A 23,937-nucleotide genomic window follows, 5' to 3' on the forward strand; every position below is an offset into this window, starting at 1 on the left:
GTATGAGCAATCCAAGCATGGATCTACTTCTAAAAGGCTTATTTGTCACTAATCTTAATACATTTGCACATGAACTTGGTGATGTGTTGCTGCCTGAGGATCACAGCTGCCAGGTTTGATAAATACGTAGGTTGCTCCAAAAGTAATGCCTCCCATTTATTTCCACGGTTTTAGGATTAGGATTCCACGGTTTTATTTCCCACTCTGTACTTTATGTATTTATTTTTCACAATACAGTTGGACAACGTCTGTTGTAGTAGTTTGAGGAAAAGTACATGTAATCCCAACAGGAGCACAGGGCAGCTGGTGGGATCAATTAAGATACATATATATGTATGTTCTGATTGTGGTTAGGACAAATATTGTTCTTTTTATCACGGAAGACAGAATCTGCAGAGTGCTTCACTTTTTAGTGATCAAACATGAAAAAATAGGTTACGTCAGTTAAGATCATCACATTATTTTTAATGTAATATTTTTATTTTTGCTGCACTTCTAACTGCACATTTTAGAGTTGATCGAGCTTTAGAAGTCTATTCTGAGTCTATGGAGGAAAAACATCACAGAGGTTCTGCACCTCCAGTCCCAGAATTACCTGCCACTGTAAGTGTGTATTTCTTTAATACTGTCACTACTGCTTATTTTATGCTTTATTACTGGGACATCTATTCTTTTATTCTTAATATTCCCTTAAAGATACTTGTGTCCGTTCTTAATAATTCATAAATGGATTTATATTCTCAAATAGGCCCACTGAATTTGGTGCTAATATATATACTGATACAAGTCTATTTTCTTAATGTTCTGATTCATTAGGAGTTCTTTCTTTTCTTTACACAGATGAACAGTGAACAGAAGCAACGACGAGTGAGTTAAATTCTTTGTTCTGCATTTTGAGAGTAGAACAGTGAATGATATCTCTGTTCAGAGGAGCTGAGTATGTCATGTGGAATTTGTACCTGCTAAACAGGAAAAACTTTTGCAATAGTCTCGGATGGGGAAAATGGGATAGGAAGCAAAAGTGGTAATTCTGTCTGGTGGTCCAGTGGAAGGAACGTATTCTGTTAGAGAAGGCATGTGTATGTCCTTTGGTATCTGAAGTTTTAATCAAAATCTTCCTCAAAGATCATTACTTAGCAAATATTCTAAGGGGCTTTGGATTTTTTTTCAGTTGAGGACGTAGATCATGCTGTCGCCTCTACAGAAATAGTTTTTAACATTATTCACCTGATTTCAACAGGAAGCTGTAGCATACAAATACTGGTACAATTTTAAAATTGTACTGTGTATGGTTTTTAAAATAATTTATCTGTGAAAGCCACCTTCAACCTAAATCAGCACTGAAATGCTTGTGTTAAGCAGACTGGTTGCTGACACTACGTAAATGCATTCTGAAGACTGCAGTGATCCAGCTCTCTTTTCTGCTTTGTAACAAGTGCATCACTTGGAGAAATGAATAAAAGTGAAACAATTCCATCTGTTTGTGCTTAACCTTTGCTAGATGGTTTGTCAGAAGAACAGTGGTGTGAACAGTGGTATAAATGATTTATTGGTAATTGTGGTTTTTATCAGAGAAACAAGTGAAATGATGGGAAAGTTCAGTGCTCTGTGTTTCAGCACTGAGACCGTTCTATCAACTTTAGAGTAGCAGTTAGTGTGCTAGTCAGTGAATACCTAACATATGATTGTATTCTCTGCCCTTACTTATAAAAAAATGGTAAATAAAAAGAGACTTCACTGTGAAACTTAATGAAAGAAGTACTTATGCAGTTTGTTATTAGAGCTCTGATAAGACTGTCCTTTCAGACCAACTATCTCTTTATGAAGAAGTGTGTGCAAAGTAATCCAGTGGTTCCCATTCAGCAGCAGTGGCTGATGTCCATGCTCAGCCTGGTGCCACAGTCACTCGTGGAAGGCAAAGACAGAGAGCTGTTAATTGAAAAGCTTTTAGGGGAGATAATAAGGGATTTTGAAAAGAGTATGAAAAGATGCATGGGTGAGTACTGCAAACTACACAGTACTGTCATTAGTTAAATCATTTAAGATGTAACGAGTTACATGTGCCTGCATACGTGTAATAGGTATAAGCTGTAATATGATGTATTGCATTACGTTATACATGTAACAATATTTATAAATAATGTAATGTGTAGCATCATGTGTAGTAATATATTTTTCAGCTTCTGGAAAGCAGCTTTATTGAGCTGTTCATTTACAAGCATATCCATAGTTTTATTGATGCTTTCCCTATTGGGTGAGGTCCCAGGACAAACCTGCAGAGATAATTAACTATTTTCAGATATCACCTGTACGACTCACTTGAAATTTTAAACTTTCAGAAAAGATCAATAAGTTCCAATTTTCAAGTGTACTTTGAAATCCTGTGCTATCCTAACTTATTTACATTTGTTGTGTCTGAAAACTAGTGGTTAGCCACTTGGATAGTATTTCAGTGAAAGCTGATCTTGTTAAGAACACATGTTAAAGCAAATCAACAATTTACACGGTGACTAACTTGGTAATATCATTAGCAGTATAGTTGTAGTACACCACTGTATTTATACTGAACAAAATTGCCACTAATTCTCTTACTCGTTTAAATACTACCTTTGTGATTGGCGGCAAAGTGATTGGAATTAAGACCTGATTCTCTGTTATGATTCTATTTAGCAAAAGCTGTGATTTTGAGTTGCCGTTGGGGAAATGTGTTTTTTTGGGGGTGGTTTATTTTTTTTGTGTGTGTTTTTTTTCCCTGTTGTTATTTGTTTATTGTATTTGAAGGCTTGGATGATACAGTTCCCTTTCCATCTCACTGTGTGTGTGATCCATCTTGGAGAACAACTTAGGCAGAACAGTGCCTATTGAACATACTCATGCATTTTGGTTTGGCTTTTCCTAGTGCGAAGTGTTCTTATTAAGCCCGACGTGAAAGGACTTGAAGATGAAGAGGAGGCACCTCTGCCTTTATCACCATTGTGAGTGGATTAAATTAGCTCATAACCCACAGGCAAAGCACTCAGTGGCACCTGAGAGCAGAGTTGCAGTGTAATATTACATCCAGAGGCCCTTAATGAAGCAGTTTTTCCATTTATAGAGAATCTTCTATCTGGAAGTCTGAATTACAGAGTTTTAGCACTGATTATGTTCTGTTACTTTTCCTACAGTTACGTAGGGTAGCACCAATGATTACAGAGGAGACTTTTAGCTCTGAATGCCCCGGGCACTTGAGTGCTATTGAGCTGTCTTTGCCCTGAAGTGAGTCTGTATGGGACTCTTCACTGTCAGGCAGCACTGCTGTGCAGTAATTTAACACACTGAAACTGCACCCTGTGCTGAGGTTTCCTCTGAGTGTGGTGTTCTGTTGTGAAACCTTTGACATCAAATGGAAAAATACTGTTCTCTGCAAAACGGAAATCAGGTAGACAGAATACAGTTGCACAATTTCTGGAACATTAGAATGTCTGCCATCTAGATATTGATGATAAATACTTCCTGTTTGCAGTTGTTGAAGTGAGAAGTTTCCATAGATAAAGGTTCAGGAGAAGCAGATGATTTGACATAGAGATAACACAGATTATCGCCTGCTGCTTCATAGTGGAGATATGCTTATGGCACTTAAATAAAGTGCCTACTGTTTATCTGTAGGATGTTTTATTCAATTCTTATTGAGCACTTCACTTGCCTTTATTTCTTTGTCTGTGTATTTATTTACTCAGAGGCCTGGATTTTTCCAGTCCATGGCATAAACGTTTTATCCAAGCAAAAAAACGGATCCTCTCTAACTTGCACATTCTTCACCCCACGATGAAAACCTTGCTGGATGTTGGTTATACTGAATTCTCTACCTTTCTTTTAGCGGATTTCTTAAGTTTCAGGTAAAGTCAGTTTGGGTGAGTTATTAACCAATGCAGATTTTTGAAGCTGATCAGTAGGAGAGTTGATGGAATTTATTGTTTAATCTGTTTTGGGGGTGCTTTTTTTCTGTCGTTTAGTGTCATTTGGACAAGTTTCTTTGTGTTGTGACACTTTTCATTTTCTTCTGTCTCCTGAGTGGAAGTATTTTATTTTCCCTTATGTTTCTGGTAATATCAGCCATTTTATGTATAGTTTGTGATTTTCCTGTAATTCTTCTAAGGTCTTCTCATGATTTGGTCAGTCTCTATGCCATGATGTCCATTAAGGGTCCAATTGGACTGGATTGAATTTTTTATTCAGGCTATTTTTCATCAGTTTTTGAGTTTTATTTTCAATCTTGGATCTTTATTGTCTTTACCTCGTTTATTCATTTTTTTTCTGGTAACTTTTTATTTTCTGGGGCTTGGGGTAATTTTCATTTTATTTTAAGGCTGCGTAAGTGATGCTTAGGTTCTCAGTCTGCTTTCTGCTAAGTACAATGTGGGTTTCTAATACAGAATAACATTAATATTACTTTACTCCATTAAAAAATCTGTTTATACAGTAGGCTGAAACTTTCTTTTCCAGATTAAAAGGGCCAATTGACTGTGAATCTTTGAAGACTGATATCTCTTTAAGCTGTTCCAAAGCAGAAGAGAAGATACTGAATACATGGTATCAAAGAGTTATCAGTCTCTTCACCCAGGAGGCAGCATTGAATGGTGTAAATTTGGATCAGCTTGACTCTTTTTACAGCTGTGTGGCTACGCTGATGACTAATCAGGTAGTGATCTTTCCTCCCTGAGGTAAAACTCCATATAAATGAGTCTGTGCTTTTGTATGATGTGGGGCTCGTTTAAGCAATAATTCCTACCTATGTATTGCATGTAATCTGGCAAAGTATTCAAAAAGCTGTGTATTTTTAACTTCCCTTGTATAAAATATCCTTCATGGTTATGTATAATTGTTTTCCTTCTGATTCTTGGATGCAGAAAATGTATGAATTCTACCAACTAGAATGTAATTAACTTAAGGAAGGGAATATTTCAGTATTCTCAGAAGTTTTCCCATCACTGTTCTTAGCACTACAGCTACATGTCGTGCATAATTGTAAGCAAAATGAATAAAATCTGGGCTATTTGAAACACATCTGTACAAACAGACTCAGTGCCTAGCTTACCTGAGATGTATGCAGGTGTTCATGTATGCAGTTCTGCAAAATTCCAAACACAGCTTATTCTTGTGGAAGGTGACAGCACAGTGCTTTGTGAGTTGATCTTCTGTTCTCCCCAGTTATTCATATTGGGATGACAGTTATTTCAAGTGCTGGTCACTTATTTGTTTTGGGAATCTCCAGTAGTGTTATTTCCTAGCAATAAGATGAGAATGTTCACATGATACCACTGAATTCAGACTGAGAGAATTGTTTTTGAAACTTCTGAGTTTACTGAAAATTAATAATCCTTTAATTAACAATTAACTTAAAAATCTGACATTTACATAGTTCTATCCACAAATATAATAATCAGTGGGAATGTGTGTGTTCAACTTTTCGAGACACTTAAAGGATAATAATTTTATTTAGTTTGTAGAAAAATAATCTTCTAATCAAATTGTCATTCAAAACAACAACAAAACACCTGTACCCATCAAAACCAAACCGTAGCAAATCCAAAAAGAAAAAAACCTCACCAAGTTTGGAGGAAAATGCAATCAAGATATTTCTGGTGTATTTAAGGCACTACTGTAATAAACTTACTGTTGTAGTAGGAATAGATGCATGGACTTGACCAAAGCAGAATGTTTGTGTGCGTGTTTACTAGCTTGCATTCTTTAAGAGCCGGGACTGAGACACTCAGAAGTCATTGGAAAGGTAACAGCCATCCTTTAACTGGTCCAAAGCTGCTAAAATGAATGGAAAATGGGATTTACTGAATGAAGTGGGATGGGACTTGCTGCGCCTTCAACTAATAGCAGATATATTTTATTACTTAGCTGAGAGATCTGCTTATAAGAAATGTTGAAGCATTTGTGAAACTGTTTGATCCTGAAGACAGAAGTTGTCTACCTTTATTTAAGATGGAATTCATTATTGCTGAAAAACATGTGGAGTTTTATCCAAGCTTCCAAGAGCTGGAAGAAGCAATTCTGTTTGTAGTGAATCGTATAGGACAGACTCTCCAGGTGTGCTTTTTTCTTTATTTAAATGTGTAAATGATAAGTGGCTCAGCATGTGAACATTAGTAATTCAGGACCCTGCTATCATGATAATGGGAAGCAAAATCCATCTTGAGATATTTATTTTCTATGAGGATTCTGCAGTTTTTCTTAAGAATGCCCAGCACAAATTCAGGCTCTGAAACTCACTTTGTCATTCACTGTTCATGAAAAATAGACTCATGTGCTACGGATTGTTTTAGTCTGCTGTTTTAAGCTGCAAAACTGTGTCTGTCCACAATTGTTTGCTTGTTCACTGAGTTGAAGTCAGCCTGAAAACCTACCCACAAAAGCAAACCAGATAGAAGGTAACTTCATCCAGTTTTTTCCTTAGGTTTTTCAGAAATCCCAGGAGTGCTTTCTGATTTATTTATGTCTTTGTAATGTATTTGTTTTTAACATTGTGAATTGAGTAGTTTTTTAGCAGGTACTCTGAACTAACATTTTGCATAGAAATACCATTCTAATTAAAACTTTGTGTGATGATTTGCCATAAATCTGTGTTAATAATTAAGATCCTCAATAAACAAAATCAGTTCACGCACCTTTTCTTTCTTACCAAAAAGAAAAAAGAAAAGCCCCAAATAACAGATATATGCAATACAGAGGGATGTGCATCATAGGAACCTGCGTGTGACTGTGGGGAAGGCAGCTGCCTTTCTGGGATTCCAGGGGTGCCCCTGCAAATACTGGCCCTCAATCACAGCTCCTGCTACTTTCAGAGGAGCGTTTTGGATTTAGTTGTGATTTTGGCACGTTAGACAGAACTCAAATCTACATAGGATCGGATGATTTAGGTTATTTTTATCCATCCTACATCTTCCTTGATGGACTTTTTGTATCTGGAATCTTTATAGGTGCCTATGAATTGCCTGGCTTTGATTGTGATAAGGGCCTCATATTTTTCTGATACAGTGTTTTATTGCCTTTAACATATACTTATTTATTGCTTTTATATTTGAATCTCATAATTGGAAATTGCACTTCTAGAATGTGCAGGCCGTACATTCTTGGCTAGCAGGAGATGGTACAACTCTGCACACTGAGCTTCCCGCCCACATCAGAGCATGGGCTGCATCTACACTGAAAAAAGTTATCAGAGACAACTTAGAAGGTGCAAAGGAATATTTTGAAAGCTATGGTGAGTGGCAGAAGTGTGTTTAAGCAACGACTGCCTGCAATGAATACCTTGCTGTACAGTAACGTGTTGTATAACGTGCGGTTCTTGAATTGTAGCTGGAAGGTATGGCTGGCTTGTGGATGGGACAGCACAGGCACGAGTAGAGAGATTTGAAGCAGAGCAACACAGTTTTGGTGAATATACTGCTGTAAGTTTTAATTTCACATCTTATATGTAACATTTACTAATTCTTCCTATCTGCTGTATGTAGCAATAATAAAAGGGGAACGAAGGATAACAGGTACTCAGCATTAGCTACAAATTATGTTGACTGCCTACAAACCTATAACATAAGCTTCTTTTCCTATAAGTGTATGTGATAAATGGGAAAAAGTTGACTATTTATTTTCTTTTATATATAATACTTACTCATTTAGCCAAGTATTTAAATAAGGCCCTGATGTGTGAAATGTAGTGTTCTCTTGAAGTTCATAGATGAATTCTTCGCTCTCAAGAAGGAAATAATGAATTTACCTGAAGTGATTCATTTCCCTATGATCTGTTTGGACTGTGAGGATTTAAAGCAGGGTTTGGCTAGTAATGCAAAGGCCTTTGCAAAAATATTAATGGACAGAATAGTTGCAAATTACAGAGAGGAAAATGAAAAGTAAGTAGAATGTCCTTCTTGTTAATCTTATGTGTGTTAAATCCATAGCAGAAGTGCAAATGTACTGTACTCTTGTGTAATTAGGGCTCCTGGCGACCTAAAAATTGCATGGCAATTGCACCACATAATGCCCTTTTCTCCTCTGCTCAAAAGCTGATGGAGGGAACTATTAGTAGGTGCTGTGGAAGGAAAGACTGGCTGGATTCTCTTATGTGTGTGGTCGATTCCTCTAGGTTTGCATAGGTAATGATAGATATTATTACTAATGGATTCTAACAGTTAACTTGCAAGCATAGGTCAGATCATTAATGAAGTGTTATTCAGTTGTTGAGTTAAAATGGATAATTTATAACCCTGTTTTGCAGTGCTTCCATGTTATCAAAATGGAAGAATATTTACTATGGGTGTGTTGGTATATATGCTAACGATACTGTGTTTATTTTTAATAGCATGTAGTTATTAAAAATAATGGAGGCATTTGGTTGTGAAAGTACACCCCTAAATCTAAATAAGCCTTTTCTTAAGTTAATGAACAGTATTTTCTTAGGCTTACTTGTTCACATTCTCTATTTCATGAAGTTATGCAGCTGTACGAGGGTAATTTGAACTTTAATTCCATGAAACCTAAACTTGAAACCAGTCAAGATCTTAAAATTTGGTAATTTCATGTACAAAATAATTTTATAGGATATGTAGGGAATTTGAAGCAATCAAAGAACGTGCGTTAAAAGTTCCAGAGAGCACAGAAGAGATGGTGGAAACAATAGCTTACATAAAGGAGGTAAAAGCCAAAGGTATTCAAGACCTCTCGTTAAGGATCAAGGTAAATGATAGTTACTTCATTCTTTATCTTTCACTGGCCTGTACAAAGACAGAATTCATTCTGGAGTGCAGAGACTTTCAGCTGATCGTTCTGCCTGTATGAATTTACTGTACCACAGTGCTGGTTCATGCACAAGTGAGAGGTGCTGCTCATTCTTTGTCACATACCTTTCTCAATCAGCAGGCTGCACTCCTTACTCCCCATTCCCCTGTGTTCTGCATGTCCTTGACGAAATGCAGATTGTGAAACATTCTGATTATAAGCCTTATTTCAGGGCTGCTTGTACAAGCTCTTTTTGTAAAAGCTAACATAAATTGAAAGTGAACTTCATATACAAAGAGTCATGGCTTTGAACACACAAAAACAACTCACTGTTTAAGCAGAATAGAGATGATACATTAGTGCTGGTCCTTCGTGTGTGCTTGGAGAGCAAAATTGGAAAATTGTGTAAAATGTGTGCCAGCATATTTGGATAAGAACCTGTTTGTTTTGCTCTGTTAGGATGATGTGCATAAGGTTTGGTGTTTGATAGTGTGGTTTTTAGTGTAAAACATCTATGCTGCAAAACTGTATAGAATGATACCTGGAGATTCTCACGTAGATGGGCCAGCTGTAGAAGTCATGCTAAAGAAGTTCACAAATGAGGCAAAGATTTGAGTAACTTCTGTGTATTTTGAATGTTGGTATTCAGTTGCCTGAAGTAGTAATTTTGAAAAGTCAGGAAGCAAGATTCCTACTGCATCATTTTAGATGCTTCTGTCCTACCCCATATCTTACAGAGACTATGATTCCTAATGTTTTGTGAAATCTCTATTGTAGGAGTGCTCTTGGCAAATGGAATACTTCTTAGATGTTCATTTATTTTCTCCTGAGGAAATTGCACTGAATGCAACAGTTCTTCAGTGGCCACAGAAGATTAACCCCGTTTTTGATGAGCATGATGATGTAAGGATATTTTTTTTTGTGGTATATTTTGAATCTTGTTAGATTCTTCACTTCTTTTGGGCTATTTATTTTGTCAGCATATACCTGTATCTAAACATATAGCATGAACCTTATGAATTCGGAGATGCTTAAGTCATGTATTCCCAGATTTTTGTATCAAAGGAGGATTCCTTTGGAGGAATGTGAAAATGCAGAAAATTGTCACTGCAACTTAAAGCCCTCAGCAAGTCCTAATCTCTTAATTTGTTTCTGGTCAGTGCTAGGTAATGTATAGGAATGGAAGCATTCACTGCAGTGCAGCTGACTGGTGATGGAAATATATCTGCCAGGCCTCAGTGTGTTTCACACACACTCAGCTCTGGGCTGAGAAACGTTTAATTAAAACAACGTTTTGTTCTGAATGCTGGGAACAGGGCTACTTAGGTAGCAATCACTACTAGCAAAGACCTAACATCTTATGTTCCTTTTGTGATTGTAGATTACTTTCTTTTCCTCCTCTTGTCTGTGTTTGTCTTCTCAGCATTCTTTCTCTCCTAGAGATGAGAATCTCTTTATTCTTTCCTGTATTACATCCATTCTTTCTGGTGTTAGTGTTTGCTGTAGCAATTGGAACTTCCCTGGATTTTGCTGAAGGAGGCAAGGGTTCCATGCTAGCATTAGGGGCTGGATGTAGTTAAATGGAACATATGGAGAGCAACCTCTCCTGAAATGTATTTTCTGTAAGGATAATAACTTGTATTGTTTATTTTCTGTTGTGCTAAATATTTAATTTGGACAGGCCTATGAATGTTAATTATTGACAACACTGACAACCCCTTCATTGCTTTTTACTATGAAAACAATCAACTGTTTTGTAGCTGATTGAAGAGACCAAACGTAAAGGAGAACAAGAACTAATTAATAAATCTGAGAAACTGACAGTGGAATTAGAGAAGCTAACACAGTCTGTGGCAGAACTTGAAGAATACTCAGAACTGGATTGCATGCAACAGGTCTGGTTAATATCCAGTGTAAAATGGGTAGAAATATTTTGTGTCTTTAATGCACAGAGATTGTGGAAAGAATTTAGAGTAATTCTGTTTACAAATGTGAACTGAAAAGTGCATTATCCTTGTCACACTGTCAGAACTCATTAAAAGCCATCCTAGCACCCCGCTCTTTTGTTGGAATATACCAGCAGTAACATCTGACTCAAAGGAGAGTTTACTGTGAGGTTGTGCCACAGCTGCTTGTCAGACATCTTTCCCTCCAGACCTTTCACCATCCTTGTAGCCTTCCTTTTGATGCTCTCTCATAGTTTTATGTCTTTCTCATGTTCTTATACTGCACCAAAAACTGCACACAGTGCTTGAGATGAGATTGCACCAGCAGAGAGCAAAGTGTGACAGTTGCTTCCCTTGCCCACGAGCAGTGCTGTGCTTCGTGCACTCTAGTATCTGCTCAGCCCTTTTGGCTGCTGGGGCCAGAAGTTGTTGTCTGTTGACTTGTCCACCTGACCATCAGCCAAAATCCCTAGATCTCTTTCTGCAGGGCCTGTCTCCAGCCTCTCTTCCCATAATCTGTGTATGTATATCCAGGGTTGCCATCCCAGGTGCAGAATCCAGTTGTTCTTGTTACGTTTCATACTGTTGCTGAATGCTCATCACTATCAAGATCTCTCTGTAAGGTATCTCTACTCTCAGAGGAGCTAAGACAAAAATAAAATGGCTTATTATTATTATTGATATCTGATTTTTTGATAGCATAATTTATTTGTTTGGTTATTACTCAAGGCATACAATTATTTAATTTCAGTATGTAGCTGACCTGAGAGCCTTACAGAAAAGCATCCAAGAAGCTGATGATACAGTAGCTTTTATTCATAAAGAAGAGGCTCTGATGAAATGGAAGTTAAGTGACTTCCCACTTCTCAGCAGCTTAAAAATTGAGGTTGAACCATATCAGAAACTCTTTCATCTCATACTGAAATGGCAGCGAACTGAAAAAAGGTAATTCAGTACTACATATTCTTGAGGCTAAGTAAGGGAGAATGGACAAAATACTCATGCTATTTTTGTTCACATCAGGTATAGAATATACTGTTGTTTTCTTCTAAATATTGATAATTTGCAAGTTTAAATACTATAATTTATGCATTAGGGTTGTTGATTTTAATTAATTCAGCTACTAAATGTCTGTTTACTCATTTGCATTGCACTAAAGATATGTATTTTTTCTGACTGTACTGGTTGTACTGATGAAGTCTGTGAATAAGACAAGCTCTGCAGAAAGAAATGTTCTGGGGAGAAGGAAAAACAAAAAAGGCCAGGCTAGGAATGAGCCATTTGCTATGCCAAAAGAGAAAGAAATGTAATTGGAAAGGTCACAGCCTGTATGGAATGAAAGCCATCTTTTAATCTGACATACGTACAAAGTGCTGTGAAGGTGTGCTCAAATGACTGCGTTTGGAAGTTATAAAATAAGGTATGGCTAGATAGTGGGATTTTTTTCTGAGTGAAAATCCAAATGCCTTATATTTTTTGGTGTCACTTACTGATCTCATCAAAGAGCTAAAGTAAATATTTCTCAGTCTGTGCAGTTACCTGATATCAGCACGTGAATGATTTGAAAGCTTTACACAAATAGGCAGAAGAGCATGGTCAACCCACCCGTCAGTTGTACATCACTATTTTGTGAAGAATGAGAACTGGGAATAAGAACTTCACTTTCACTTAAATAACCATTAACTTGACCCGTTCATATTGCAAACCAAAGATGTCATGTTGGTGCACTACTTTCGCTATTCTGATTTCTGTTTGTTTATTTTTCTCAGATGGATGGATGGTGCTTTTTTGGAACTCAATGGAGAAATCATGGAGGCTGAGCTTGATGAGTTTTCGCGAGAGATATACAAAATGTCAAAGCTCTTCCAACAAAAACAGAAGAAAATTCAGCAGGAGTTGAAAAAGACATCGCTCAGAACTGCAGAAGAGAAGAGAGAAGAAGAAATAAAGACGAATCCAACTCTTACGATGTGTTCTTCAGTTCTGGAGCAGATGAAAGACTTTAAGGTAAAAGAAGAAAAAAGAAAACAAAAAGATGAGAGTTATTACAAATTAATGCTGAGAGATAAATGCTAAATTCAGTACTCAGTATGGATAAATACTGTAGTGTCTGAGACCTGCTTTTCTGTTAGGTTTGGAAATTAGTGTTTTATGTAAGCAGTGTGTTTCACTCCACATTCATTTGGAACTACTGATTTCTGTAGGAAGTTGAATCACCTCTCTGGGCCAAATTGCTTCTAATCTCACACAGATGTCCTGGGTGAAATCTTTCCTCCTTCTTTCTGTCCAGGAGGGCCTCCAAAAGAAGAGGAGGCCACTGCTTGTTCGAGTGATAATTATGACCCTGCCATTGTTTAGAATGTCTGTTGAGCTTGCCTTGGTGAGACCATACGTACAAATAACTGTTGTACCAAGATTTACTGTTTGGATTCAGGGTTTTCATGGATATCTGAATCCTGAAAAGTGCTCATGCTGTAAGTTAGCAAACAAAAGCACCATGAAGTAACCTCTGGAATTTGTTTCTTTTTCTTCTTATCATTGGGGAGAGAGAGAGACCCAAATCACCATTCCCACACTGTACTGTCCTATTTATTTTAAAAGATTACAGATTTTATAGCAGTTACAGGGATTTGGATTGTTAAGGAGTGAATGCAAACAGGGAAAAGTGCTTTTGGGATTCAGGGAAACATTTATGAATGTAGCTGAGAATTTTGACATGAGACTATGTTACATTAAACGGCAGTCTGATCTCACATAAAATAGTTGAAAAATTGTGCCTTTTCACATTCTTGACAAGATTTTGCTTCATAATTTCATATTTCTTCTTCAGTAATTGACTGTAATTACTTAGGAGTTGGATGAATAGCTGAATGGCTCCATGTGCGCTTTTCAGAAAGCATTTTCATGCCGTTGCCTACTGCAGCAGCATTTTGAATGCACGTCAAGGATGAGGGAAAAGAAGTTGAGAAATAATGCATGTTGTCATTTTTATGGTATAAATGTTTTTCCTCAACTAGGAGAATATTCCCACTGTGAATGTCTTCTGTAACCCTGGCTTGCGAGCTCGTCATTGGCAGCAGATGTCAAACATAATAGGGTATGATTTAACACCAGACTCTGGAACTACTCTGAGAAAAATTTTGAAGCAGAATCTAGCCCCTTATTTGGAAGAATTTGAAGCCATAAGTGTGGGTGCAAGTAAGGTAAGCTTGAAGATATGATCTCACTGGGAGAGCTTCTGTGACCTGCTAGAATATTTTTCTTTATGCTTTTACTAAAGAGATTTGATGAGTCACTGGCTTGTTAGATGACAACAGTGAGTGTGTATACATTTGTATCCCATGTTACATCCTTAGTATTTCCCGAGTGTACTCTTTTCAGTATACTAGAAAGGTAATTACTAAGAAAAAAATGATAGACAATTTATGCTGTTAGATTAAAATAGCTTGTTCAGATGGGTAAGTTTATATATAGAATTAATCAACTGGAAAAAAGAACCCAATACAATAGCTAAGGTAAATTATTTTCTTTCTACATGTTAGGAATTTTCCTTAGAGAGAGCAATGAATGCAATGATGGAAACTTGGGATTCAATTTCCTTTAATACATCTGTTTATCGTGAGACTGGTGTTCATATTCTGTCTGCAGTGGATGAGATTCAAGCTGTTCTTGAAGATCAGATTGTGAAAACTCAGACAATGAGGGGATCACCTTTCATTAAACCATTTGACAAAGAAATCAGGGTATGATGAAAAAAAGCAATTTTTTTTGTTTGTTTTTCATGATAACGTGCAAAAGTAAGCCAATTGTATTATAGTGTTTTGTTTGATATTAGTGAAATGCATTTCGTCGAGACTCTTTGTTCATTTAAGTCCTCCTTACATTATTTCTGTGTTACAACTCCTTCTACGTTTCATGTTTTGATTCTTCTCTCCTTTGCTGTTCAGATGCAACCAAAAGAACTTTGGTTCACGTACTCTGAAAGTCACTATTTTAGTTAGGGACTTTAACCTTGCTTCTCAATATCTTGAAATTAGTATTTCATTACTGCTCAAATGATTAATATGTTATGATTTAGTTCTTCAATTTGGGAATCAAATTTTGAACTCTAATGATTACTTCTAGGCAAGGAAGTTTTTTGAGGGCTGGAAGAAGTGGTTGGGCTTTTTTGTGTGTTTTTTTTGTGATTTTTTGTTCTCTTTTTTTTTTTTTTAATTAGGCTTCAGAACAGGGATGGATCAATTTACACCTGCTTATCTTTTTGCAGGGCTAGAGTAGTCTTAGTGGTACAAATACCTTGTCTGTGGCCAGGAGAGAAGCTGGTGAATTTGTTTGCAGTTACCCCCCCTAATTCTTTCAATTTATTAGCAAATCCTAATTTAAGCAGGTTCAGGTAACTTGTAATAATATCATAAAAAGGTACTTAGAGCTTCTCCAACCTCTTTTAGAGGCACCTGCTTCTGTCCATCTTAAAGATGGGATACTGGGGTGGCTGGATCTCTCTTCTGATCTTGTGGTCTTTCTAGTACTCTCGTGTTCCTGCTTTATTCTGGAGGCAAACCAAAAGCTGCTTGCTGTGGGAGATGGAACAAAAATTGTTACTGGTAACATATAATTTAATAATTACATTATTAAAAGATCATCACACTAAAGCAGTAACTGCATTTGGGAAAACTAATTTCCAGATGCATTTTATTTTCTAAATTCCTTCGGCCATCTGTGTATGTGAAAGAACCTAACTATGGCTACATTTTTTTGTTTTGCTGACTGCTAGACCTGTTTTCCTCTAGAGAAGTGGAGTGTTGCAGTATCTGCTTTTTTCATAATTATTTTCTTTAATACTACTTGTGTAAAAAAAATATTCAGGTAACATTCTTTAAATATTTATTAAGGAATGGGAGAGTCGCCTACTTGAAATTCAGGACATAATTGATGAATGGCTGAAAGTGCAAGCGCAGTGGCTTTATCTGGAATCCATTTTTTCTTCTGAGGATATTATGCAGCAGATGCCAGAAGAGGGGCGTCTCTTTCAAACAGTGGATAGACAATGGAAGGATATTATGAAGCACTGTGCCAAAGACTCACAGGTAAGGAAAATAGACTGCACTTGGAAAGAAACAGTAGATTCTCTGTTTTCGGCAGTGTTTTTGTTTTTAGAACATATAAAGTCTGACTACATCAGCTGCCTAGGCTTTCTAGGGACAAAATTCTGTTGTACATTATTTGAGTAATTTCTGCTGTTTGAAACATCTTAGTTATAACTAATAGTTGGCATGTGGTTATTATTCCAGGTTCTTGCTGCTACTTCCTTGGAAGGGATGTTGGAGAAGCTTCAGAACTGTAATGAGTGTCTTGACAAAATCATGAAAGGGCTTAATGCTTATCTTGAGAAAAAACGTCTCTTCTTCCCCCGGTATGATGTGCTTAGGCTATTTCAAGAACAAAGATTCCAAACATTTATTTTGTTGTTTAATAAGTCCAGCCTTTAAAATAGCTGCTCATTCAGTTAGATTTTTATTCCTTTTTTTTTTTTAAAAAAAAAAACTTTTGCTTTTTTTCTGAATCTTTTTCTAGCTTCTTTTTCTTGTCTAATGATGAAATGTTGGAGATCCTATCAGAGACCAAAGATCCTCTCAGAGTTCAGCCTCATCTGAAGAAGTGTTTTGAAGGCATTGCAAAGCTACATTTCCTTCCCAATCTGGATATAAAAGCAATGTACAGTTCTGAAGGCGAGCGTGTTGAATTGATTTCAACAATTTCTACATCTGAAGCTCGAGGAGCAGTGGAGAAGTGGTTAATTCAAGTAGAAGATGTCATGCTGAAGAGCATACGCAATGTTATTGCTAAATCAAGAATGGTATGGATTTTGTAGTATAGGTTTTGTAATAATTTAGTAACAGTAGCACACAGTGGAAGAGACCTTCCCTTTATGTCTGCTTGCTAAAATTCTTTCTGATCACAGGAGTTGAAATAGGTGAAGTTATGGCACCAGGAAGAAGTTAGCATGTCTTATATTTATAGGCCACTGAGAGAGATAAGAGTTTAGTTTGAGTAAGATTGAAGTTGTAATACTGGATTTAAATTTGTTTTAAATTATTTGCAGCATTACTGTGTTTCAAGGATATATCATTTGAATTTAATTAATTAACATTTCCTCCCTCCTCAACAAAGATCATGAGCCAGAAAAGCTTTCTTGTGTGAAGTTTGCACACTGAGAATGTTTACATAGTATGGAAATATAAATAAATGTATCTTAACATTTAAGATCAAATTGCAAATCTGTGGATAAAAAGCCATTTAAAAGTTCACTTACATTTTGAAAATAAAAAAGGAGTACTTCCATAAAAGAATATCAATAGATTCACAATATGTACTTTTTATTACATTGTAGAATCATAGGGTTGGAAAGGACCTTAAAGATCACCCAGTTTTAACAACCCTGCCATGGGCAGGGACACTTTCTATTAGATCATGCTGGCCAAAGTCCTATCCAGCCTGGCCTTGAACTCTTCCAGGGATGGAACATCCTCAACTTCTCTGGCCTGCCTGTTTTAGAGGTTTAATAATCTCATAGTAAAGAATTTATTCTTTATCTCATTCAAATCTACCCTTAAATAGTTTAAATGGTTATTCCTTGTCTACTCTCCCTGATAAAGCTTTCTTGTAGGTTCTCTTTAAGTACTGAAAAGTCTGCTCTAAGGCGTCTCCAGAGTCTTTTCCTTTCTAGGCCGTATAACCTCAACTTTCTTAGCCTGTCTTTTGTAGAAGAGGTGCTCCAGCCCTCAGATCATCTTCACAGCCCTCCTCTACATTCACTCAAACAAGTCTGTGCCTTCTGATGTTGGGTGCCTCTGAGTAGAACACAGTATTGTGAGTGGAGTCCCACAGGAGCAGACGGGGGCAATCACCTCTTTGACCTGCTAACAAGACTTCTTTTGATGTAACCCAAGATACAGGTGGCTTTTTGGGTGGCAAGTGTATGGTGCTGGCTCTTGTTGAGCTTTTCATCCACCAGAACCCCCTGTTATGGTGTGTATGCACTGACCCTGTATTTGTGTACTGTATTAATCTCTTTCAGGCATATCTAGAGACTGAGAGAAAAAGTTGGGTTCTGGAGTGGCCTGGACAAGTAGTATTGTGTGTATCCCAAATGTTCTGGACAAGTGAGGTCCATGAAGTTCTTTGCAGTCAGCCAGAGGTACCTATGTGATACATAATCTTTAGATTTTATTTGTTTATTTACTTATTTATTTTCAGATAATGTATTTTGCCTAGTCAAATCTTACCTTTCTACAGTGAAAATAAAATTTGATAAAGCATCAGTATATGAGTTTGGTATGGAATTTCTATAAAGCAGTTTCTAACTTTGATTCAGATATTTGAATGCTCTTGTTTAGAGCAAGCATATATTAAAGTCATAAATGCAAAGCTGATTAAGAGAGAGGTTTGTGCAAAAATATGATGATATAAGAATGGCTTAATAAGCAATCCCCATTATGGTATTTAATTATTGTAAAGAAGTCTGAAACACTTGAAACTGTCAAATATTCAGTTTCACAGCTACCACTGTTTCTCCCAGGGCTTGAAGAACTATTATGATACACTTCAGCTTCAACTTACTGATATCGTAGAGCTGGTAAGAGGAAAACTGTCAAAGCAAACAAGGACTACACTGGGTGCCTTGGTTACTATTGATGTTCATGCTAGAGATGTCCTCATGGAAATGATTGAGAGTGGTACCTATCATTTTAAGATATTTTTATTCCTGTGTTTCTGTAATTCCTTAATACTGTGTTAATTAAATTTGGCTACCCAATCTCATTTTGCTTAATAAAACACAACAGTTTTAAGATGTGAGTATCAAGTCTATGTGATTACTTATGATGTGAGCATCATAATAATTTCAAAGCTTTAAATCCAGTTAAATCCAGAAAATCCAGTTATCTAAAATTTCCTTTATTGTTGCTTTTAATTACGTGTCTATCAGGTGTACAGAATGAAACAGACTTTCAGTGGCTTGCCCAACTCCGGTATTACTGGGAATTAGAGAACGTTCGAGTCTGCATCATTAACTGCAATGTAAAATATGCTTATGAATACCTTGGGAACTCACCACGCCTGGTCATTACTCCTCTGACAGACAGGTGTTATCGCACCTTGGTATGATCTTATGATCTTTGCTAATATTACTAAACACCATGTTTACTGTAATATGTTATTTTTTACCCTGTTCATTGCAATCGTACTCATAGGGCTTTCAGTTGCTGTGAGAGCTATTTCTGTTAAAAAGGAGCTTTCAAAAATCACAATTTCTGTGGCTTGTTGAACATTAAGTGGGTCTATAGCAATGAATCTGGCCCACCAAACAGTGGCTTAAACAGTAGTGGACTGTTCTATTTTTTGAAATACTAAAGGAAAACCTCCCTATCTACGTTTTATCACTTCACAGGTAACAAGAACACAACATTCTTGCAATTTATTTGGCTGGAATATGGTTTCAAATTTTTCTAGACGTTGTGGAGACCAAATCACCACCTCTGTAGGTTTATAATTACTCTCAGAAGGCCTGACTGGTGCATATGAAAATATTTTGCTCTCTTTGTAGATTTAGTTTTTGTGGTATGGTTCTAGCTGACGTTTGGTACATATTTGTTGAAACATTAAAGGTTCTGTCCATAGTTATGACAGAAGAAGGTGATGTGGCTGCTCGTCACAGTCCGTTTTTTGGCTCACAGACTTTTAATCTTGGAAGGAAGGAATTCCATAAGGAATGGAGAATGGAATAGAAATGCTACAAAAGGGAGTGTGGAAAGTGAAAAGTGGAAAAAGTATATTAAACGAGAAGCAGATATAGAAAAGAATAGCAACTGAGTAATGGCTTCAAATTTGATTTTAAAGTTGTATCTAAACAAAAAAATAAAGGTTGGATCTAATAAAGTTTGAGTAATCGTTGTCATGATGGTGTGTAAGACTAAACTTTCTTTTATGGAAAATTCAGTTATCTCTATTTCTACACTATAAATAATTTCCAGATTTATAAATTGGTACAATCTATAAATGCTCTTTTGTTTGTTTCATGCAGTCGTTGTATCTGTCAGTGCAATTTAAATTCACATTTTCATTCAAAATAATCTCCTAATGACGCACTAATAATTTTCATGAACTATTTCTGTTTCTTAGATTGGAGCTTTTTATTTAAACCTTGGTGGAGCCCCAGAGGGTCCTGCAGGGACAGGTAAAACAGAGACCACAAAAGACTTAGCTAAAGCTCTTGCTGTGCAGTGTGTTGTCTTCAACTGCTCTGATGGCCTCGATTATGTGGCAATGGGAAAGGTAAATAGAAGTGTTAGAACTCCTGTTTTATTTATTAGGATGGGAACTGTAGAATGCCCACTTTGCTGAAGCACTTGTGAATGGGTGTCACCTGAAGTTTGCTGCTCTTGGATGTAATACACTGGTCTCAACATGTTAATGTTTTCTGTGCCGTGAAATCCTATCAAGTCACTAATTAGAACACAAAAAGAAATGACTGCTGATACTCTTATTTTCTTTTGGACTCTTAAAAATTAGGGATGCTATTGTTGTCTTTTTTCATTTTACAGTTTTTCAAGGGTTTGGCTTCATCAGGTGCATGGGCATGTTTTGATGAATTCAATCGCATTGAACTGGAAGTGTTGTCTGTTGTGGCCCAGCAGATCCTTTGCATCCAGAGAGCCATACAGGCAAAACTAGAAAAGTTTGTTTTTGAAGGAACTGAGCTGAAACTTAACCCCAACTGTTTTGTAGCTATTACTATGAATCCAGGTTATGCAGGACGTTCTGAACTTCCAGATAATCTGAAGGTAAAACAATAAAAGATGTTTCTGCTTTAAAATGTTTCTAAAAGGCACATATTGCTGGTATTAATTCAGGTTTAATTCAGATTGTACTGCTTATGTATTTATTAATTATTGACATACTAAGCCTCTCTTTTTCCTAATTACTGGTATTTTGAAAGAATTTGAAAAAATTGGAGGAATGTGTTAGAAAAAATGCTTTAAGGAAGTAATTTTTGCATAGCATTTAATTGTGGTCTTATCTGATAGAATAAATGTCAGTGAACTAAACCTTGTCCAGGTAATGAGTTTCCTTATGTTACATGATGAAATAAAATATTAAAGATTATTGTTGTGTCTATATTAGTGGTTTCAGTGGGACGTTTGGCTTTAACCAAGTAATCTGGAGGCTTTTTGAAGCAGTGCTGCCTGGCATCTGTCCCTTTAGACTCAATGTGGGACTGAGCAGGAGCTGTGAATGTTAACTTAAAGCAGACTTAGTGCAGTATTAAAAGTATGTCAGCTTCAGATCACTTCAGGAATGGAAGTACATTTGCTCACGCTGTCTACATCATGCACTGCTCTGTGGGATGTGTCAGTGTGGGGGCAAACTGCAGTGTTGAGACAGTGCTGAGGGATAAGAGCTGGTAGGATGTCTTTTCCGTGTTCGATCGTACCTCGTGGTGGATCTTGATGGTATGCACTTATTTCTAGTGAGTTGTAAACTGTATCTGCAAATATTGGTGATTTTATCTATTCTGTGGGCTCCCAGTGTTCTAACAGTCCTGCTTTCCAGTTCTAGAATTCTGTGACTGTTGCAAATCATCTATAGCTTATCTACCTGATCTCATTAAGGAGTACTTCATTTCAAAAGCTGATAATGTTTACCATTAGAAATGCTGTGGTGGGATGAATCCATTCCTCACAAAATTGTCATAAGATATTTCTTTGGGGGTGTGTCTTTCAGGTCCTATTCCGAACAGTAGCCATGATGGTTCCTAACTATGCTTTGATAGCAGAAATTTCTCTCTACTCGTATGGATTTCTGAATGCAAAGTCACTATCAGTGAAGATAGTAATGACCTACAGGCTTTGTTCAGAGCAGCTTTCTTCTCAGTATCACTATGACTATGGCATGCGAGCAGTTAAAGCTGTGTTGGTGGCTGCTGGGAATTTAAAACTGAAATTTCCAGAGGAAGATGAGGATGTATTGGTAAGTTCAGGGAATAATTCTTAAGGAACTTCACTGATGCAAGCAGCTCAGAGTTGTTAGGACAGTTCCACCACATCTTTATTGACACGTCACTGATCATCCTTACTTAGTTTCCCTATTGATGAAACAAAGATAATTGTCTTTTATTATCTTTTAAGTGCATGCTACACTTTCCAGTGCTGTGCTGCTGATTCTGCTTAACTGGCATCATTATCGAAGGCACCGTATAATTAAGAATCTTAATTGCATATTAGATTGTTTTAGTTTCTGAACAGCATATTCTCCATTACTAATAGAACGTGTATTGTATTCTCTAGCTTCTTAGATCAATCAAGGATGTGAATGAGCCCAAATTTTTGTCATGTGATATACCTCTCTTCATGGGTATAACAAGTGATTTATTTCCTGGAATCAAACTTCCTGATGCAGACTACAAAGTAAGTAAACTTGTAACCTCTTCTACCTAAACAGTATTGGTTTTGTTTCTTTTGTAACCAGGTGTAAATAATACAGTAATTTATGAGTTACTGAAAAGTAAGAAAAATTGTAGAATGCTTGCACTGAAATTTGTACCACAGAAAATTCTTGCATCTGAGTATAATTCACATCCAAGATCCATTACATCCAGAATGACAGTGTAAGAAATCAGAAACTGATCTGGAAATTTACTAAATAGAAGAGTCTGTCTGATTTTAATTTTTGGATACAATTGATCCCTAATTTTTTGATATATTTTAGTGAAGTTAAGCCTTGCACTTAACTTGCACTTGTATTTTTTTCTTGCTTATAGCCACAAATAAAGCACAGCTCCTTTATAGGAGGATCACTGGGGAGCAGATGAACGTGTAGGAAAAGACAAAACGGACTTGTTAAATTTCTCCAGTGAATGCTAAACTCCTGACAAAACCATATTATGCTCAAGCACACTGTTAGTTCCTGGTGAGGATATAACATCCCCTCAGGATCAAATCTGTAGTTAACTCCTGCTGTAGCATTAAAAGTACGAAAGTTTTTTTGTTTTTTTTGTTTTGTTTTGTTTTTTTTCCAGGGGTGTTTGCTGTATTCTGATTAACAGTGTTAGAGGTATGATATGTATTATTTAATGTGAAACCCTTATTAATGATCATAAACTATTGTAGTCCAAGATGATAATTTAAGGAATAGGGTGCAGTGAATATTTACTTGTAATTTCACAATGAATCAAATGTAATAAAAATACTTAATCTAGATTTATACGTCTATAAATTGTAAACACGAGAACTGGTTTTTAAAAAGGAAAACAAGGAAAAGAAAAAAATGCTTGTAGCAAATGATAAGGTTGTGATTTGGTTTGGTTTTAGGATTTTCTGGAATGTGCAGTTGAGTGTTGTATTCGACATAACGTCCAACCTGTGAAAGCTTTTGTAGAGAAAATGATACAGACGTATGAAATGATGATTGTTAGGCATGGGTAAGTTCTCTTTACTGTTTCACAAGCTGTATGTGTTGTCGTTTTGGTTTATGTCATGGTAGTTATCTATATCAACGTTGGAAGATAGTATGAGTGGCAGAATGGTTCACTTTGTTTTGAAATGGTTACTGTTGAGGTAGATTTTTTTTCTGGTATGGTGCCATGTTTTGGATTGAAGGAAAAAATAATATTCGTTGAGTAGTGCTTTTGCCAAGTGAGGAATCTTTCAGCTTCTCATACTGACCTCCCAATGAAAAGGCTGGGCTGCACAAAGGGATGGAACCAGAACAGCTGGCCCAGACTGGCCGCGAGGATATTCCATACTGTGTAACTCATGCTGTACAATGAAAGTGGAGGGAGTTCATTGGGGGGGAAGCTGCCACTGCTTGGAGGCTGACTGGGCTTCAGTTAGCTGGCAGTGAGCAGCTGTGTTAGTCAGGGCTTTGCCATTTTATTCCTAGCTTTTATTACTGAGCAGTAAGCTGACTGAGGGAATGTGAACAATGTATTGCCCTTATGAATACTGCTATTCAGCTCATTAATTAATCCTTCCAGGGTGACACTGCTACAGGCACATCCCTCTGCTGGATGACCAGTAGAGTTTTTTTAAATGTGGCTGAAGGTAGTTTGTGTATCTGTGTGTGCGTGTGTGTGTGTCTGTGAAGTATGCATTTCTTCTGTTTGTCTTCTTCCAGAACTTTGCTACAAGCTGTCCAGGATAGAAAATAAACCAGAAAATAATGCTTGATT

The 23,937-nt window shown here is 36.7% G+C and overlaps 1 protein-coding gene across 1 annotated transcript in view; it reads left to right on the forward strand.

The window, feature by feature from the left end:
* Positions 1-23,937, forward strand: part of DNAH12 (dynein axonemal heavy chain 12) — a 63,570-nt gene that overhangs the window by 1,188 nt on the left and 38,445 nt on the right. The window contains exons 3-30 of the mRNA XM_042823490.1: positions 513-603; positions 841-867; positions 1,807-1,996; positions 2,900-2,975; positions 3,717-3,875; positions 4,483-4,678; positions 5,890-6,078; positions 7,102-7,252; positions 7,348-7,439; positions 7,720-7,898; positions 8,586-8,721; positions 9,541-9,666; positions 10,524-10,658; positions 11,461-11,654; positions 12,479-12,716; positions 13,727-13,912; positions 14,252-14,452; positions 15,602-15,796; positions 16,001-16,122; positions 16,284-16,566; positions 17,788-17,907; positions 18,289-18,445; positions 18,697-18,869; positions 19,890-20,042; positions 20,312-20,551; positions 21,492-21,737; positions 22,055-22,174; positions 23,078-23,187. Coding sequence (XP_042679424.1) covers positions 513-603; positions 841-867; positions 1,807-1,996; positions 2,900-2,975; positions 3,717-3,875; positions 4,483-4,678; positions 5,890-6,078; positions 7,102-7,252; positions 7,348-7,439; positions 7,720-7,898; positions 8,586-8,721; positions 9,541-9,666; positions 10,524-10,658; positions 11,461-11,654; positions 12,479-12,716; positions 13,727-13,912; positions 14,252-14,452; positions 15,602-15,796; positions 16,001-16,122; positions 16,284-16,566; positions 17,788-17,907; positions 18,289-18,445; positions 18,697-18,869; positions 19,890-20,042; positions 20,312-20,551; positions 21,492-21,737; positions 22,055-22,174; positions 23,078-23,187 — 4,485 coding nt within the window. The remainder of the gene's footprint in view (positions 1-512; positions 604-840; positions 868-1,806; positions 1,997-2,899; positions 2,976-3,716; positions 3,876-4,482; positions 4,679-5,889; positions 6,079-7,101; positions 7,253-7,347; positions 7,440-7,719; positions 7,899-8,585; positions 8,722-9,540; positions 9,667-10,523; positions 10,659-11,460; positions 11,655-12,478; positions 12,717-13,726; positions 13,913-14,251; positions 14,453-15,601; positions 15,797-16,000; positions 16,123-16,283; positions 16,567-17,787; positions 17,908-18,288; positions 18,446-18,696; positions 18,870-19,889; positions 20,043-20,311; positions 20,552-21,491; positions 21,738-22,054; positions 22,175-23,077; positions 23,188-23,937) is intronic.

The sequence above is a fragment of the Centrocercus urophasianus genome, unplaced genomic scaffold, assembly GCF_019232065.1.
Source record: "Centrocercus urophasianus isolate 14NV4802_14NV808 unplaced genomic scaffold, USGS_Curo_1.0 seq_22, whole genome shotgun sequence".
Taxonomy (NCBI): domain Eukaryota; kingdom Metazoa; phylum Chordata; class Aves; order Galliformes; family Phasianidae; genus Centrocercus; species Centrocercus urophasianus.